At 36.2% G+C, this 20,098-nt stretch overlaps 1 protein-coding gene across 1 annotated transcript in view; it reads right to left on the bottom strand.

Annotated features, from left to right (window-relative positions):
- Positions 1-20,098, bottom strand: part of UNC13C (unc-13 homolog C) — a 586,273-nt gene that overhangs the window by 84,684 nt on the left and 481,491 nt on the right. The window contains exons 24-25 of the mRNA XM_003935590.4: positions 14,368-14,456; positions 7,150-7,299 (exon numbers count right to left, since the gene is read on the bottom strand). Coding sequence (XP_003935639.1) covers positions 7,150-7,299; positions 14,368-14,456 — 239 coding nt within the window. The remainder of the gene's footprint in view (positions 1-7,149; positions 7,300-14,367; positions 14,457-20,098) is intronic.

Here is a 20,098-nt window from a genome sequence, read left to right on the forward strand (position 1 = left end):
ACCCTCCTGCTGCCCTCCACCCTTAAGTACGCCCTAGTGTCTATTGTTCCTTTCTTTGGGTCTATTTGTACTCAATGATTAGCTCTCTCTTACACGTGAGAACATGCAGTATTTGGTTTTCTGTTCCTGTGTTAGTTCACATAGGATAATGACCTCCAGTTCCAACCATGTTGCTGCAAACGTCATGATCTCATTCATTTTTAAGACTACATAGTTTTCCATGATATATATGTACCACATTTTCTTTATCCAGTCTACTACTGTTGGCAATTTGGGTTGATTCCTTGTCTTTCCTATTGTAAATAGTGCTACAATGAACATATGCATGCATGTGTCTTTACAGTAGAACAATTTATATTCCTTGGATATATGCCCAGTAATGAGATTGCTGGTTTGAATTGAGGTGCTGTTTTAAGTTCTTTGAGAACTCTCTAAGCTGTTTTCCACAGTGGCTAAATTAACTTACATTCCTACCAGCAGTGTATGAGCATTCCCTTTTCTCCACAACCTCATTAGCATCTGTTATTTTTTAACTTTTTATTAATAGCCATTCTGACTGATGTGAGATGGTATCTCATTGTGGTTTTGATTTTCATTTCTCTAATGATTAGTGATGTTGAGCATTTTTCCCTAAGCTTGTCAGCTGCTTGTATGTCTTCCTTTGAGAAATGGCTGCTCATATGCTTTGCTCATTTTTTTAAAAAAAATTTATTATACTTTAAGTTCTGGGGTACATGTGCAGATTGCTCAGGTTTGTTACAGAGTGGGATTGTTTGTTTTTCACTTGATAGTTTATTTAAGCTCTTTATACAGTCTGAACATTAGACCATTGTCAGATGCATAGTTTGCAAATATTGTTGCTTATTTTATAAGATTTCTGTTTACTCTGATGACAGTTTCTTTTGCTGTGAAGAATCTCTTTTATTATTCCTATTTTTCATTTGCTGCTTTTTGTTGCAATTGCTTTTGAAATCTTCATCATGAAAACTTTGCCAGGACGTATATCCAAAATGGTTTTTCCTAGATTTCTTCTAGGGTTTTTATAGTTTTAGATTTTACATTTAAGTCTTTAATCTACCTTGAGTTGATCTTTGTATACAGTGAAAGAAAAAGGTCCAGTTTTGACCTTCTGCATGTGATTAACCAGTTATTCTAACACCATTTATTAACTAGGAAGTTCTTTCCCTTCCTGCTTGCTTTTGTTAACTTCGTTGAAGTTCAGATGGTTGTGGGTGTGTTGCCTTATTTCTGGTTCTCTAATCCATTTCATTGGTCTATGTGTCTGTTTTTGCACAAGTACCATGGTGTTTTGATTACTGTAGCTTCTTTGTAGTATAGTTTGAAGTTGGGTACTGTGATGCCTCCAGCCTTTTTTTTTTTTTTTTTTTTTTTTTGCTTAGAATTGCTTTGACTATACAGGCTCTTTTTTGGTTCTAAATTAAGTTTTGAAATTGTTTTTTCTAATTTTTTGAAAAATATGCTGGTAATTTAATATTAATAGCATTTAATCTGTAAATTGCTTTGATAGTAGCCATTTTAACAATATTGAATCTTCATATCCATGAGCATGGAATATTTTTCCATTTGTTTAAGTCATCTTTGATTTCTTTAGCAGTATTTTGTAATTCCTGTTCTAGAGGATTTTCATCTCCCTCATTAGCTGTATTTCTAAGGTTTTTCTTGTGTGTGTATATGTGGCTATTGTGAATGGAACTGTGTTCTTGATTTGGCTCTCAGTTTGGATGCTGTTGGTGTATAGAAATACTACTGATCTTTGTACATTAATTTTGTATCCTGAAACTTTGCTAAAATTGTTTATCAGACCTAGGAGCTTTTGGGCAGAAACTATAGGATTTTCTATGTATACAATCACATCATAGGTAAACAGAGATTGACTTTTATCTTCCTATTTGGATGCCTTTTATTTATTTCTCTTGCCTGATTGCTTTGGCAAGGTCTTCCAGTAATATGTTGAAGAGTAGTAGTGAGAGTGAGCATCCTTGTCTTGTTCTGGTTCTCAAAGGGACTGCTTCCAGCTTTTGCTCATTCAGTATGATGCTCGCTGTGGGATTGTCATAGATTATTCTTATTATTTTGAAGTATGTTTCCTTAATGCCTTGCTTTTTGAGGGTTTCTAACATGAAGAGATGTTGAATTTTACTGAAATCCTTTTCTGCATCTATTGAGATGATGATGTGGTTTTTGTATTTAGTTCTGTTTATATGGTGAATCACATGCATTGATTTGGATCTGTTGAACCACCTTGCATCCCAGGAATAAAGCCTAGATGATAATCCTGAGACAGCTTTTGGATATGCTGCTGGATTTGGTCTGCTAGTAGTTTGTTGAGGATTTTTGCACCTATGTTTGTTAAGATATTGACCTGAAGTTTTCTTTTTTTTGTTGTTGTGACTTTGCCAGGTTTTTATATCAGGATGATGCTGGCCTCATTGAATGAGTTATAGAGAGTCCCTTCTCCTCAATTTTTGGAGTAGTTTTAATAGGATTAGCCCTTCTTTACATATACCATGAAATTTGGCTGTGAATCCATCCTGGTAGTTTGTATGTTTCTGGGAATTTATTAATTTCTTCTAGGTTTTCTAGTTTGTGTGCATAGAGGTGTTTGTAATAGTCTCTGAGGGTCATCTAGATTTTTGTGGGGTTGGTGGTAATGTTCACTCTGTCATTTCTGATTGTGTTTATTGGAATCTTCTCACTTTTTTCCTTATTAATCTATCTAATGGTCTACCAATCTTTTATGCATTCAAAAAACAAACTCTGTTTCATTGATCCTTTGTTTTGTATGGTTTCTCACTCTCAACTTGATTCAGTTCAATTCTGATTCTGGTGATTTGTCTTCTGCTGGGTTTTGGGTTGGTTTATTCTTGTTTTCCTAGCTTCTCTAGGTTGTTAAATTGACATATTTCTACATTTTGATGTAGATGTTTAGCACTGTACACTTCTTTCCTTAACACTGCTTTAGCTATGTCTCTGAGACTCTGGTATGTTATACTTTTGTAAAAAAAAAAATTCTGTAAACAACAGATGCTGGAGAGGATGTAGAGAAATGGGAATGCTTTTACACTGTTGGTGGGAGTGTAAATTAGTACAAACATTGTGGAAGACAGTATGGTGATTCCTCAAGGATGTAGAAACAGAGATACCATTTGCCCCAGCAATCCCATTACTACATATATACACAAAGGATTATAAACTGTTCTGCTATAAAGTCACATGCACATGTATGTTCATTGTGGCACTGTTTACAATAGTAAAGACTTGGAATCAACCCAAATGCCCATCAATGATAGACTGCATAAAGAAAATGTGTCACATATACACCATGCAATACTATGCAGCCATAAAAAGGATGAGTTCATGTTCTTTGGAGGGACATGGATGAAGATGGAAATCATCATTCTCAGCAAACTGACTTAAGAACAGAAAATCAAGCACCACATGTTCTCATTCATAAGTGGGTGTTGGACAATGAGAACACATGGACACAGGGAGAGGAACATCACACACCGGAGTATGGCGGGAGGTGGGGAAGGTAGGAGAGCGATAGCAGGGGGTAGGGACGTTGGGGAGGGATGACATTAGGGAAATATCTAATATAGGTGACAGGGGGATGGAGACAGCAAACCACCATGGCATGTGTATACCTATGTAACAATCCTGCACGATCTGCATCGTGTACCCACATGGTTCCGTTCCTCTGAAGTAATTCCCAGAATACGGTCCTTCCTAAACCCCAAAATTGCCTTTTTCAGAGTTTCTCATGTGCACTGCTGAAGATGAGTATCCCTAATCCTTCATTAAGAATCAGCTAGAGTTGTCATGATAAAGTCAGCACACACAAAAAGGCTTCTTACACATACCTGTCTTAAACCATGTGTAGAGCTTTTTTTTTTTTAAAAACAACAACAACAACAACAACAACAACAACAACAACAACAACACACTTTGACCATCTCAAATCAAGAAAATTGCACATTTCTGTTCTGGTCTTTCTGGGCCAGATTTTTATATTGGTTTTCAGTAAATGTTTATCTATAATATTTCATTATAGAGTCCAGTAGCTTAATACAGACACTGACTTGATACAGCATGAAGTTTCTAGTGCCACACACTTAAAGTATAACAATAAAATAAAGACAGAAAGAAAAATTTTAAAATATTTCTTGATTTCTGTCTTAAATCCATTGTCAAAAGTCGTTCAGGAGCAGATTGCTTAATTTCCATGTAATTGTACAGTTTTGAGAGATTATATTAATTTATAATTTTATTGCACTGTTTTTTGAAAGTGTGGTTGGTATGATTTCAGATTTTTTGAATTTGTTGACATTTTTTTCATGGTTGATTGTGTAATTGATTTTAGAGTATCTGCCATGCGTGCAGATGAGAAGAATGTATATTCTGTTTTTGTTGAGTGGAGTGTTCTGTAGATGTATGTTAGGTCCTTTTGGTTAAGTGTAGAGTTTAGGTCCCGAATTTCTTCATTAATTTTCTCCCTCGATGATCTGTCTAATACTCTCAGTGGGATGTTGACATCTCTCACTATTATTGTGTATTTATGTCTTTTCATAGGTCTCTAAGAAATTGCTTTATAAATGGATACTCCAGTGTTAGGTGGATATATGTGTAGGATAGCTAAGTCTTGTTTAATTGAACCCTTTATCATTATATAATACTACTGATTTTTTTTGGATTATTGTTTGTTTAGAGCCTGTTTTATCTGAAATTACAATAGCAACCTTTACTCTTTTTTGTTTTCTATTTTTTTGGTAGATTTTTCTCCATCCCTTTACTTTGAGCCTATGGGTGTCATTGCATGTGAGATGAGTCTCCTCTTAAAGACAGCTTCCTGCCTTGTAAGTGGAGCATTTAGTCAATTTGCATTCAAGGTTGATATTGATATGTGCGATTTTATCCTGTCATTGTGTCTTTAGCTGGTTGTTACGCACTGTTGATTGCATCGTTACTTTACAGTGTCTATATTGGATGTACTTAGGTGTATTTTTCTGTTGGCATGTATTGATCTTTCATTTTAATGTTTAGCACTCCCTCAGGGACACCTTGAGAGGTAGGTCTGGGGTAACAAATTTCCTTAGCATTTGCTCATCTGAAAAGGATCTAATTTCTCCTGTGCTTATAAAACTTACTTTGGCGTGGTATGAAATACTTCTCTGGAATTTCTTTAAGAATGCTGAATATAGCCCCTCAATGTCTTCCTGCTTGTAGAGTTTCTGCTACAAGGTCTACTATTAGCCTAATGGGATCCCCTTTGTAGGTGACCTGCCCCCTCTCTCTAGCTGTCTTTAACATTTTTCTTTCACTTTGACTTTGGAGAATCTGATGACGGTACAGTCATCATGTATAGTATCTCCCAGGAAAGACTAAGATCTCTGATTATATTAGGAAATTCTTATAGTGAATTTTGCAGCTCTATCAGATCACTTTGGCTTTTTCTTAAAATGGCTATTTCGTCTTTTAGCTCTTATATCGTTAGATTCCTTGGGTTCCTTGGATTGGCTTTTGACTGACTCCTAAATCTTCATTTTTTTTTTTCTATCCAGATGCTAAATTCTCTCTGTCATTTCAGTCACATCAACCTGGTTAAGAACCATTACTAGGGAGCTAGTGTAGTTGTTTGGAGGTAATAAGACACTCTGGCTTTTTGAGTTGCTAGCGTTCTCTGCTGGTTCTTTCTTGTCCGTGTGGGCTAATGTTCCTTTAATCTTTGAAGTTGCTATTATTCGAATAGCTATTTTTTTGCTTTTATATTCTTCAGTGTTCTTGAGGCTTTGAGGATTTGACTGTGGTATATGTTGGGTTCAGTCAACTGGCTTCATTTCTGGAAGATTTCAGGGGGCCAACGCTTAGCCTGGCACTCCTGGATTGCATGCTGTAACCCTGGGGTCTGGTACCAGGCTCATTACTTTGTTTTCTGTGCCCTCAAGGATAAGCACCAGCTGCACTGGTGGTGCAAGGGTGTTTCTGGTCCTCTGGCAACAACACTCTGATGGAGAGTACTGATTAAAGCAGTTTGTTGGGGCAGTGACAGTAGGGTCTGCACTTGCACAGGCATGCCGGTGGCAGAAATGCAGTGGTGTCTACGTGTGCTGGTGGCAGCGGCAGCACAGTGGGGTGACTGTTGTCCTTCTCTTTAAATAAAGACACTATAATTTCTTTTTTATTTAAATCTTGGTCCCTTTGATTTTTATTTGCCACAGCAATAATAAATGAGATAAATATGTAAACGAACATATATGACACTGGTCCCTTGGTAGGCATTCAGAATTATTATTCACTTTTCTCTTCTACATTCAGTTCTGGCTTTGAGAATCACTATTTAAGAAATGTTTCTGGTTGCTTTAGATCAATGATTCCCAATTGTGGACACATTATAACATACAGGTGCTTTGACCTTGCCTCACACTTACTGAATTAGAACTTTTAAGAGTAGGAACAGAACAGAAACCTTAAAAACAAACAGACCAACCAAACTTTCTGGTTAAGAATTTGTCTTAGTCAGTCATAATGGCCTGCATCCCCATGCACTCCCACCACCACTAAATTGTAATCTCTGTGGTATCAGGGGCTTCGGCTTTCTTTTTCATTACTGTCCAGTGTGTAGAATATGATTTGATACAGGTGAGCACTCAATAAATCAGTATTGAAGGTTGATGGAGTCAGTCTGCTATCTGCTTGCCTTGGAGCTAAATTAATTCTAGTCACATTTGTGCTATTCTCTTTTTCGTCAAGTTTCTGACATGAAATCAGATACTCTGGGCTCAGCTCAGTCTTTCTCTATGTCCAGGAGGATTGCAAACAATATGTTATCCAGGGAGCATGAAATTCTAAGTCTCTCTCAGCCTCAGAACAGCAACCTCTTTAGTTGCAAAACTTATTTCCCCTCATTTTTTCCTTTTTTGTACAAAGTCATTGCTATTTTTAACTAGCAGTCAATTAAAAGTGTGTTGCTTTTTAATGACTTTATTTATTTATTTTTGAATTCACTTATCTCTATAGAAAGACTTTGAATGCTACCTTACACAGAGGAAAAAAATATTTTTCTTAAAGCCTTACAAGTCAAATTTAGGACAATAAGTAAAGAGAAACCTGGGCCAAAAAAAAAAAACTTACGTTTTGTCCAAAAAATCCATGAGTGGTCTTAACACAATTTCTGCATCCATTGCTGCACTGTTCTTATTAGATGTCGTGTTTCCATTTGCTCTCATTTGATTTAGTTCAAAACTCATCTGTTTTATACACTCTTCAATTATAACCTGGAAACTAAAGATAAAGAATATAAATTCTAGAATATAAAAATGTATCCTGCCTGAGCCTGTTTCAATTTCAACCTGAGGATTTTGATTTGTTTCAACTGGTGTGAATTCCCCCACTTATGAGTTTTCAAATTCATTGTTTAACTATAAAAATTTTTGTTGCAATGAAAGCTTACGTGTAATTCTTATAAGTAAAGCAGATAAAAGTGCTGTTCTTCAGGCTGAATTAATCTGAGTAGAGCTTCATTCCGTTCCCACCTCTGACAGTCATAGTTGAGATGTTCCTCTTAGCATGTTTCGGGAAAATGACTGCTCTAGAAAGACTCTTGCAGTGTTTGACTTTCTGTTCATGTGTTAGTTTGGTAACAGTAATAGCCTCCAACTTCAGCCATGTCCCTGCAAAGGACATGATGCTGTTCCCTTTTATGGGTGCATAGTATTTCATAGTGTGTATGTACCACATTTTCTTTATCCAGTCTATTGCTGATGGGTATTTAGGTTGATTCCGTATCTTTGTTATTGTGGACAGTGTTCCAATGAGCATATACGTGTCTTTACGGTAAAATAATTTATATATCTTTGGGTAAATACCCAGTAATGGAATTGCTGGGTCAAATGATATTTCTGTCTTTAGGTCTTTGAGAAGTTGCCACACTGTCTTCCACAATGGAGCTAAATGATGAGAACATATGGACACATAGAGGGGAACAACACACAGTGGGGACTATCAGAGGGTCGACGGTGGAAAGAGGGAGATGATCAGAAAAATAACTAGTAGGGGTAGTAGGCTTAATACCTGGATGATGTATTATCATCTGTATAACAAAACCCCATGACATAAGTTTATCCATATAACAAACCTGCACATATACCCTGGACATAAAATGAAAGTTAAAAACAAAAAATGAAGTACTGACACTGCCACCATACAAATCACCCATATGCTTAAAAGCATTGTGCTGAGTGAAGACATCACTCACAAAAGACCACATATTGTATGACTCAATTTATATAAAATATCCAGAATAGGCAAATTCATAGACACAGAAAGGAGATTACTGGTTTCCTAGGGCTGGAAAGGAGAGTGGAATGGGATTTACTGCTAATGGGTATGGAATTTCTTTGTTGGTGGTGATATTAGTGTTCTGAAGTTAGAATTTGGTGAGAGTTGCGCAATTCTGTGAATATGCTAGAAACGACTAACCTTTATATTTTAAATGGGAGAATTTTATGGTATGTGAATTCTATTTCAATAGGGCTCATTGTTAAAAAAAAGAAATAAATAAATAAATAAAAGAAAAGTAACACTCTTGGCATCTGGATATACCTTCTTCATTAGCGTTCTGTGACTCCACACCTTCTTGACTTTCCTCTGACCTCACTGGCTGCTCCTCAACTGCCTGACCACTAATCTTTGGAGGAAGGTTGCCATATTTATCAAATGAAAGCACTGGATACCTAGTTAAATTTGAATTTTAGATGCTGAATAGTTTTAGCACAAACTTGGCCGTGTAATATTTGGAAAAAAATTATACTGAAAATTATTCCTTATTGGTCTAAAATTCAAGTTTAACTGAGGGTATTGTGTATTTTATCTGGAAATCCTACACTGTGATTCTCTGTGCTTGATCCTTAAACCACTTCACTTCTCCATCAACAATCACTTTCTTGGCAATCACATCAAATCCATGGTTTCCATCACATCTACATAGTGATGGTTCCCAAATTCACATCTGCAGACCTGACTTCTAACCCAAACTCCAGATGATATTATTTAACTGACCATGCAATCTTTCTACTTAAAAGTCTGATGAGTTTCTCATACTACATGCAACCTATCAGCAGAACATATCCTAAATCTGAGAATTTATTATTACTTCCAAAAATGCCACGATAGATTCCTTCACCATACTCTCACTTGAAACTGTGCAATAATTTCCTAAATTGTGTCTGCTCAACCCCCTACAGTCTTTTAAAATAAAAAGCCAGACCTTGTTCCTCCCTTGCTAAAAATCTTTAAAGCTTCCAACTCCACTTAGAAAAAAATCTAGATGTATCTGACAGACTGAAAGCCCAGCATAATCTCGTGCTGCAATCTCACTGATCTCATATCTTGCCACTCTTCTGTTTCATGGCAGTCCAACCACAATAGGCTTCCTGGTGTTCTTAGAATTATCCAAGGACACTCTTATTTCATGGCCACTGTTATGTTCCCTCTGTCATGGAAGGAAATTCTGATAGCTCTCTTGGTCCCTCATTTATTTCAGGTATATACCAAATATCACTTCAGAGAAATCTTTCTTGTTCACTCAAGTTGAAATGGCATTCTGATCAATATCTGTTCTCTTATTGTTCTTTTATTCTCAATTGCATTCTTCACTTAATGAAGCACCACATAATTTTCCTTTATTTGCTTACTGCCTGTTCTCCCCCATGCCCTAGAATGTAAGCCCCCTGAGAGCAGGAGTTTTGTTCAGTGCTGGATGCCCATACCATGGTAAAAGATGCCATGCTTGACACAAAGATGTTGTGCAAGAAATGTTGGGACAATAGTTAAAACTTCTGTATTATACACTTGAGATTTGTTAAGAGGATAGATATTAAAATAATGTTTTCAGCACGCACTGCACACCCACAAACACACAAACGGCAACTCCATGGAGGTGACAGATACATTATTATCTGGAATGTGGCGACCATTTTTTAATGGATAGGTATATCAAAACACCAAGTCGTATACCTTAAATGTGCATAGTTTTTGTATGTTTATGATATCTCCATAAAGCTATTAAAAAGGAAATATGGGTTGAATGCATCAGTGGACCATCTCCTTCCACTTACCTCTATTCCCTTACCCACTCTAAGGATTTAAATGTCCTGAAGAGTAGTAATACATTGTATTGCTTTTTTCATTCTGTATATTCCCTATGCCAGTTTTGATGGTTCTTACCTAAGTAAGCAGTGGCAAGTATTAAGATATTTAAATCTTGGAGACTCTTAGCATCACCATTCCCATATATTGTCTGCTACTTTCATGTTTCTAACAATAGGACTATTGTCTTTTTAACACATGTGGGCAGGCAACAAAAAACTACTTAAGAGAATGAAGATCAATGAAAACTTGGAAAATGGTCAAATCACTGGAATGGTTATGAGACGGAGGGAATTCATTTAAGTATTGCAGAGAGGTCAATCCCATTCCTCTCCTCCTCCGCACACAATGATTATACAGTCAGTTATTTGAGAAGTATACAAATGAATAAATTCTTCAGATTTTATATAGAAGTTTAGGGATTTTCACAATATAATGCTTTTATTAAATATACATGTTGATTTATTCATGCATGCATTTTACACATATTTACTAAATAACTATTATGTGCCAATCACTCTTCTAGGTACTGAGATGTATCAATGAACAGAACAGGCACAGTGTTTTGTTCTCACGGCACATATGAAAAGTTTTATTTTAGCATTTACATTATAGAAATATTTTAGTTGACTTCTTTTTAAGTATTTCATCTTTCTAGCTTTTGGTTTTTCATATTTTGTTTTTCATATGGATATTTCCACACCTAATATGGAAAAATTTTAATAAATGTTAAATTATCCTAACTCGGGTGTTTTTCTGGCTTCTGAGCCTTTAACAGCAGGCTTAGACATACACTGGTCTTTAATTTTGTGTACATATTCAAGGCCTGATTCTACTTCTGCCATCATGTTGGATCTTTCTCCATTTTTGGCTCCTGAATTCTTGGTTTTCTGTACTGTTGACTACACCATTCTTGCCCCTCTGGACTTGGCATTTACATTTGGTTCCTGGATGCTTGCCTCTTAGCTGGCCCCTTTGAATTGGGCTCATTTCTTGGCTCTCTGCATATTTATCTGCTTTAAAGGAACATTCTCTTCCAAGCTGTCATCCAAGAGAGTCTAAATGCTTGATTATTTATTTAACCTTTATCTGACTGGAGCTGCCTTTGAAGTTCTGTCAGGTAGAGGTTGCAAGAGATGCTGGGGAAAATGGGGAAGGGGATGTTGTTTGCCGTGGAGTGTGTATTGAATCAAAGTAAAGGTAGTAGATACTTGGGACAATAGAAAAGGAACACAAATCATGTTGAAAATAATTTTTACTAGTTGATTCACCTCTGGGTCATAAATGGTCCCACAATCTGTAGTAAAAATCACCTTTGAAATGGCTACTTTCTTTTGCACTGATTTTTAGATCAGTGCCTTGGGGTGGGGGAATAGATTGGACAAAAGGTGTGATATTTATTATTTGAAACGTAGTTTTCTAAACAGACTGATATTCTAAACTCTAATGAGAAGCCCACTCTGGGAATGGTATCAGGCACATAGAGGAAGGGTTCTCAATGTACAATGGACAATAGCATTCTACTTCTGCATTAATCCAGGCTAAACCAACATTTGAACTTGACCTTTTTCTCCCTATCAATTTTTGGTAAATTCACCTAAAAAGTCTTTTTTTTTTCTATTTTTTTTTTTGGTTAAAAAAAAAAGAGTTTATATTAACTGGCTTGAATAAAAGTGATGCCAGTAAATAATGACAGATTTTGTGAGCATCCAAGGAGCCACACACTCACAGAGTAATGCCTATGAAATATTCCTGAATTTTTTTTTTGTTTACTTAATCTAGCAAGCCTCTGGTACTAAAGGTATCAGTTAAGAAAACAAAAAACCCAAACTGCAAAACATGCGTAAGCAGAAATGCTACTGGCACACCCTTTGAAAATTTTAACACCATCTTTAAGTTATTATTGAGGTTTTATCACTTGGTCTCAGCTCCCAGGTAGGTGCCCTGTGAGCATGTCAGGCATCCATCAATATGTGGTTTGGCTCAGCTATGACTTTACAGCAAAGACATCCTAACAGCTGCATATAGTAGAATTATTTAATTATGAGTTTTAACAACATAAAATCAAGTGGATTTTTGCTATTAATTATGCATTTAATTCTAAAGCTCTACACTGCCAATTTAGACCTCAAGAAGAGTAGGTTCAGACTAAAATTATACAGTTTGACTTCACAGCATGATCACATTGATTACTGTAGACTTTTAACCCACCTTGAGAGTATAATATAGACCTGATTGGTAGTGTGAGGAATAAAGCCACAGCAACAAGGATATAATAATTATACTTTTTACGAGGAAAGCATGACATGTGGCCCATTTATTCCAATGGTCCTAATAAACCCTAATTGAACAAAGTACTAAATTCTTTCCTATATTTAAAAAATCAAGAATAAATAGATTCTGGGTAGCCACAGGTTTTAATACTTAGAGTAAAATAGCTGACTTTACACAAATAAAGCTCTTCAAGTGTCCTCCCAAGGACCCGAATCCTTTCATAACTGTAGTTTATCCAGGTAACTTTCAAATCAGAATTCATATTCTAGCCTTTATAACCTGAGTATTCCATCTCCCCCAAACAAAACAAATCAAAAAGCACTTACCTATCAGAATAATTTACTTTACAGAAAGTCATTTAAATAACCTTTTTCTATTTATATTCTAGTTTCTATTCTGTGTAGTCATCTTATTTTCCATAAAGTTCTGAAAGACTCTGGTTATTCCTGACCTCTTTTTTTCTCCCTCCAACTTTGCTAAATAATCTCTAATATTGCCTCCATGGCTGAAGGCAACAATCTTTCTGCTAACCACATGTTAATTTGCAATTAGAACAAAGAGAGGCATGCCTGAAATGGCTGGGCAAAGGCCTCTTCATCTCTCAGTGTCACCCCAAGTCAGAGCCAATGAACCCCATGCCTCTGGAATAGTCTCTGCCTCTCCAACTTCAGGTAAACAGAACTGAAATTGCTAACTTCCAGATGAAGTAGGCAGGATCATCAGAGTCAGCTAACAACTTCGCTGAGGTGGAGTGACCACCCTTGGTTCAACACAGTGAGACTTCTCTGGCTTAGTCACTGAGCCCTGAAGGTGAGTTCCATGCAGACAATGCCACCTTGCTTAAGGAAGTTATGAACATACCATTGATATTGAAGAGTTGGCTAAGTGAGAGAGTTTTCTTCACTCTGCTTTATTCCTATATCCAAGAAGAAAAATATGATGCTTTCAGAGTCTTTTGTCTTTCTTATTGTAAAAATGGCATAACCAATTAATAAATGTTTATTGATAGTGGATTTTCTAAAACACAACAATAGGTGATGGCCTATCACCTACCATATTGGTGGCCAGAGGTAGTCCCTACCTTAACAGCAATCTTTATAGTCTGAGAATTGAACACACAGTTTAAAATAATGTATCAGTTATTGAACCAATGTTTAAATATTTAAAGCAAATTCTATATTGAATATTTAAAGCAACATTGAAAGCAAATTCTATATTAAATCAATAAACCTCTTCAAAAATGTATTTTCTTTCCTATTTTAACACTTTGATGAGATGAAAGCTTCTCCTACAGGACTTAAGTGAAATTTAACTAGAGTGCACTTCTCTTTCTTTAGAATGATCTCACAGATAAAGCCAGTTTAAAAAAAAAATTAAAAATATAGATATATCAGTAGTTTCCTAACTCTTTCCCATGGGGTAGTTGTAGTTAGATGACTAACCCCTAAAACCAAGAATCTTGACAATTTGGTACACGGTTGTTGATCCAGTTACACTCAGTGTGAACACATTGATATGTATGGTACAAATACAACTTAAGCCTCTTATGTATGTGAAGTTTTTCTCTTTTCTTCCTTCCCTTTCTCTAGCCTTTCAGTAGCCAGTTACCAAGCTCTAAACGCTAGAATTGCATATAGGTATGAGATATGGTTTCGGTCCTGAGAGCAGTTAAAGAGACAGGTAAAACAAAGTTAGAAAATAGTGTTGCAGGTGTTATCTGACTGATGGATGCACAGAGTTCTAGGGAGTGCACAGCGAGACAGCACTATCAGTTGTGGGGTCATAAAAGACTTTTTAGAGAAAATGACATTTAGATTGGGTTTTGAAGTTAAATAGATTTAGTCAGTCAGAGGAAACAGCATTGAAGGCAAGAGTATTATGAGCTGATACCTAATTATCAATTTAGATAATGACAACTGAGCCACTTACCTTTCACCGTAAGTGACGCTGAGCTCATCCAGGACCCCACTGAGCTTAACTTGAAGTTCTTTTAGAATAGTACTAGCTTCAGAATCTAGCTGCAGAGAGACCGTAAACAATATTACTTTGGAGTTTTGAGAAAGCATACCTCTGTTTCTCTTACAAGCATTTTGATTGTTATGTGGTAACTTCAAACAACACATAAGCTTTTCTCTCTCCCCCCCACCTTTTTTTTTTTTAGTTTTTGAAATAAAATCTAAACATTTAGGAAACATTAAGGAAACTGAGAAGTTCTCATATACAAAAAATTGCAATTCAAGGCATGCATACAAATAAGAGCTACATAGCAAAGCCTTTGTTGGTTTTAGCAATGAGATGCAGGGCGTGACAAAAATATCCTCTAGAACATGATAATTTCATAATTTAGAAAACCTAACATGTTATAACACATGAATATATGTGTTAAAAATATTTTAATCTTTGATATTCCTGTAAATAGATAGGTAAATTAAGAATAAAAATTGTTAAAAATTAACTTTGAATATTGTGTTGTACATTATTTAAAGATGTTTTCTTATTTTCCCAACTTTGGAATTAAGATAGGATCGACAAGGTATCCTAGTCCTCCCATGTTTTTCTGGAGATAATAGGCCTGACTTTTCTTTCTGGTTGCTCATTTACAGCTCAAAGATCAGGATAATAGAGATATTGTATCTTGCAGAGAGAAATTCATGTAAATAGCAATCTGAAATATTATCCGAAATTGAAATGTGACTCTTTCCTTCTTTCAGCTTTTGGAAATTTAGTTTCCTACCATTACTGTCATTAGTTCTTGCCCAAGCTGATGTACTACTGAAAAGAAGGGGATGGGATAAAGCCAAGGTTTGGGAGTAAAACAAAGCACGGCTCAGTGTAAGTAAGAGAATCTAAGAATGCCAACCAAATAGAGGGCCTAATATCAGTTTAAACTCCTGGGAGCTGATCCACAAACAAGAAGTGTCCCTACGAGTTTGCATTGGACATAAGTCCTATAATCCTCTAAGAGTACCTTCTAATACTAAGGAACTATTAGGAAGAACAATTATTTACATATGCCTGCAGTTGAGTAGCTCTAAGTTGTACTGACATGACTACAAATATTGGAATGAAAAATATTGCATTTGGCACTTCAGACTTTATTAATTATATCAAACTAATCCTTTGTATCAGTTTTAACTAAAATCCAGGTAATTTTCAGGATTGGTTAGTGTCTGCCCTCTATCAGAGGCAAGGCGATTGCTCTGGACTCCTGGTATCTTATCTTTTTTTTCTGTCTCAGTAATCAGTTATGCTGACAGTTCTTGTCCAGACACACAGGCTACTGTAACAGAGACTTCCATAGGAATGAGAAAATTAACATATCCGTGAGCCTCATACTTTCTAAGCATTCTATTTAACTCCAACCAGTGGCAGGGTAATTCGGAAAGACAATTAGATAGTACATACTTATTTTAAAAAGACTTAAGATGGATAATTAATTTAATCACAATTTGCCTAACAAAGTATAAATCCCTAACCCTTAACCAAGAAAACATACATGGTTTTCAACGCCAATCCTGTGGAACAATGCAGCCTACATATTTTTAATTATATTTTCTTGTTATTGTGCTCATAACAATTTTTCCTTGATTTCATGTGATAAAAATGTTGGGGAAGAGGGAATGAGATGTAAGCTCTCCCATCTCCTCTTTTTGCTCACATAGCTGGTATTTCCCCACCCATACCTCTACCACTTCCAAGGAAATCACTCTGAAAGTAGCGTTTTCTTCAGGAAATGAGGGTTGCTTCTTATTTAAAATGTCTTTTGGTTTTCATGTTAGTTTAATATACACATTGATGTAATTTGCTCACATTGAGGTAGGATTATCACTAGATAATGCCTTCAAAGTCATACAGAAATGGCTACATAGGTCACTTGTATGAAAGTATGATATCTTCCCATAAAATTACTTTAGTCTACCTTAGGTATGGTGAGTAGATATTTCTTATCAAATAATTATTACTTAACAACCCAAAACTGCCAGACTACAGAGATTTGAACCTTGGATGACAGTTTTAATTTCTGGATACACAGGTATGTTTCTAAGTAGGTGCAGATATAATGTCTCTGTCATGTAACCAGTCCCTACCCCAAAAGGAAAAATTTTAGTTTCAGTTAAGTATTTAATGTGTATCTGATCTAAATCATATCATTAAAACAGGCAAAGTAATTTTGAGGCTGATGTACATGGCTCTTGAAAATTGCAGATCTTTTTCAATCATTTGCATAACACACATAAATATCATACTCATCTAATAATAAAGCAATCTCCTTCGGTGGCAGAAATATCAGTTCTTTTTCTTTTTTTTTTTTGAGACGGAGTTTCACTCTTGTTGCCCAGGCTGGAGTGCAATGGCGCGATCTCGGCTCACCGCAACCTCCGCCTCCTGAGTTCAGGCAATTCTCCTGCCTCAGCCTCCTGAGTAGCTGGGATTACAGGCACACACCACCATGCCCAGCTAATTTTTTGTATTTTTGGTAGAGACGGGGTTTCACCATGTTGACCAGGATGGTCTCCATCTCTTGACCTCGTGATCCACCCGCCTAGTCCTTCCAAAGTGCTGGGATTACAGGCGTGAGCCACCGCGCCCGGCCCAGTTCTTGAGTTCTTCCACTTTACTTTATGTGTCCAAATTGAGGACATTTTTCTTACACTTACAAACCTTGTAAAACTTCAAGAAATAACAGATTGGGAGTTGAAAATTCATTGCCTAAATTATCAATAACATATTTCAAAAATTATTGGGTACTTTGTAAAGGTAAAAGGCAATTTAATTTTTTTTTTAACAGGTTTAAACCTTAGCCTAGTTATATAAGTAGTATAACATCAAAATTATCTAGAATCTTTTTGTATTGTTAGAGTTATTGTTAAAAGCAAAAATTAAGAGGGAAAGAAAAGAGAAATTTCAAACATTCATAAGTCACAGTTTAATTTATTCTAAAGTAGAAACTCAATTAGCATGTGTATCTGAACAGCTTAATTGGCTGGCTGGCTAAATAATAAAGTTTCTATGTCAAGAGGAATATACACAATGAAAATATAAAGATACTGAGTCAAATTCTGAATTTAAATTAAAGCTTTTAAGACAGACTTAAACCCCACTCTATGAAGGGCTTGGGAATTCCAAAATCTAGGCTGCCAAAGATGGTTCAGATAATCAGAATAAACTAGAATCCCATATAGGTATTAACTGAGTTTTTACACCATTGACATATTTTATCCCATTGAGCTTTGGTAATAAAAATTAATTGTCTGGGAGAGATAGCTAGTAGGCATGACTTTTTTTTTTTTTTTTTTTTTTTTTGAGGTGCGCCTTGCTTTGTTGCCAGGCTGGAGTGCAGTGGCGCAATCTCAGCTCACTGCAACCTCTGCCTCCCAAGTTCAAGCAATTCTTCTGCCTCAGCCTCCTGAGTAGCTGGATTACAGGCACTTGCCACCACGTTCAACTATTTTTTATGTATTTTTAGTAGAGGGGAAATTTCACCAAGTTGTCCAGGCTGGTCTTGAACTCCTGACCTCAGGTGATCCACCCACTTCAGACTCACAAAGTGCTGGGATTACAGGTGGTGAGCCACCACCCCCAGAGGCAAGACATCTTTTAAGTTCTTTTCCTTAAGGCTTACTTTTCCTTTTTCTTTAAAAGATAATTCACTTATCACCTCCTTTTGCAAATTTTTGCCCAAGAGTACCTAGCCCTAGGCAGTCAGTAGATGCAGCCTCTATACTGACTGTGGTTTTTACTGTAACTGTGTATGCAGTGTTCTCTCTAAATGATCTCTTCTAAATCTATCTCTTCCATCTATCCTGGGTGTCTGTCCCAGTATCCTGCATTGATGGGCATTTGCCACATGTTGAGGAATGATGTGGGGACAGACAGAAGCATAAAAGATTCCCTCACAGAAGCAGTCCTGCATCAAGAACGCTTTATCTCATTGGACTCATACTTTGCATTATCTATGAATAGGATACCTTTGTCCTTGAAATCTTTCATTCCTTAGAAACCATATATTCCAGAGTTATCATGTTAATCCTGTTTTCAAGTACCTATCTCATTGCCAGACCATGTCAGGTTTTCCCCTGATATTTGTTTGGTTCGGAAAAATGGTCACAAGGCATGTTTGTTTGTTTTCTAGAATACATTACTTCCCTAGAGATCTAAAGAAAATATATGTTATATACTACTCTCTTATAGCAGCAATTGTTAAACTGACCCTCAAGCTCTTGCTTGAGTCACAACCAATGGATTACAAAGTGTCATTTAAACTCTTTAGATAGCGCAATATAAACTCTTGAAAAACAGACTCTGTGTGGAAGTAATTAAAGATCTTTAGTGTAAATTTTAATTCTTCTCCGCAGTCTTTATTACTATCTCATTTCCTTTATTTCCTATGGGCTACTAAGCTATCTTTCCTTGTGTTCAGCTCATCAGTATTAGGGGTCTGATATTTTCTGTAAATAAATACAAATCAGGAAGGAAGATAACTTCCTGGCTATCTTTTCAGAGGTCAAAATTTAATCATTAGTCTGGTGGATTTCATACTCTCCAATATTTTTGCATTAAAGCATTAATAAATAAAAATTTCACCACTTGTTCCATGAAAAAGACAGCCTTATTTCCAAGTAAAATGCTGTACAATTTGCACTCTTGGTTCCTTCTTTTGGAGTTTATTCCATCAATTATCCTTTCCCTTTTCATGCCCTCTACCATTAATTTTATTACCATATCCTACAAACATGGTCGGGAAACATTTATGTTAAAATAAAAACTAGGCAATGAAAGAGAAGCCAGACTTATTTGGAACTACCTTCTCATTGACATCTAGCCAATATCCTTCCTTCTTTTGATCTTTAAACTGCTCACAACGGTGTCAAACTTGTTGACGCCACGTTATCTCCTAGTGTTCCTTAGTTCTCTGCAATGTGGCTTCTACTCTGGATACGGCACTGAAATGCTTCCATATGGTCACCAATGATCTGTTAATTTCAAGGACCTTATTGCTCTTAGCCTTATTCACCCCGTTGTGTGCTCTGTTTCCCAAGGTCTTTTCCAACTTCTCTGCCTGCCTATGATTTGTCTTTGTCTTCTGTTAACTTTCCTCCTCTGTATGCCCCTTAAATATTAGTGTCTTTCAGTTTTCCCTTTCCAGTCTTCTTTTCTTTTCACTCTGTACGCCCTTTGAGCAACTGGATTCATGCCCATGGCTTCAACCATTACTCATATGCTAAGGATCCCAAATCCATTATCAACATTCCTGACAGCATACCTGAGAATCATGTCTGTATTTCCAAGTACCTAGTAAACTTCCACTTTGATGGCCTATAACCAGATCAATTGTAGCATATCAAAACAAAACTTATTACTATTCTTAATTTATTTCACTTCTTATTTCCTCTGACTTGGTTAATGGCCTATAATTGTCTAAGGCAGAAGCGTGAAAGTCGCCTTTGACTTCTGGTTTCTTCCTTCCATATTTACTTGGATACCAAATATGATTGGTGATATCTCTGAGATGTTTTATCCACCTGTCTTGTCCTCTTCCCTTTCAGATTCTGAATTTTTCTCCTCTAGCCTACTGTAACCATCTGCAAGTTGTGCTCTTGTTTCCTGTTTTCTTCTTCATCCTGCTAACTGGTGTAATAAACCCAAATATAATCAAAAT

The sequence above is a fragment of the Saimiri boliviensis genome, chromosome 2, assembly GCF_048565385.1.
Source record: "Saimiri boliviensis isolate mSaiBol1 chromosome 2, mSaiBol1.pri, whole genome shotgun sequence".
NCBI lineage: Eukaryota > Metazoa > Chordata > Mammalia > Primates > Cebidae > Saimiri > Saimiri boliviensis.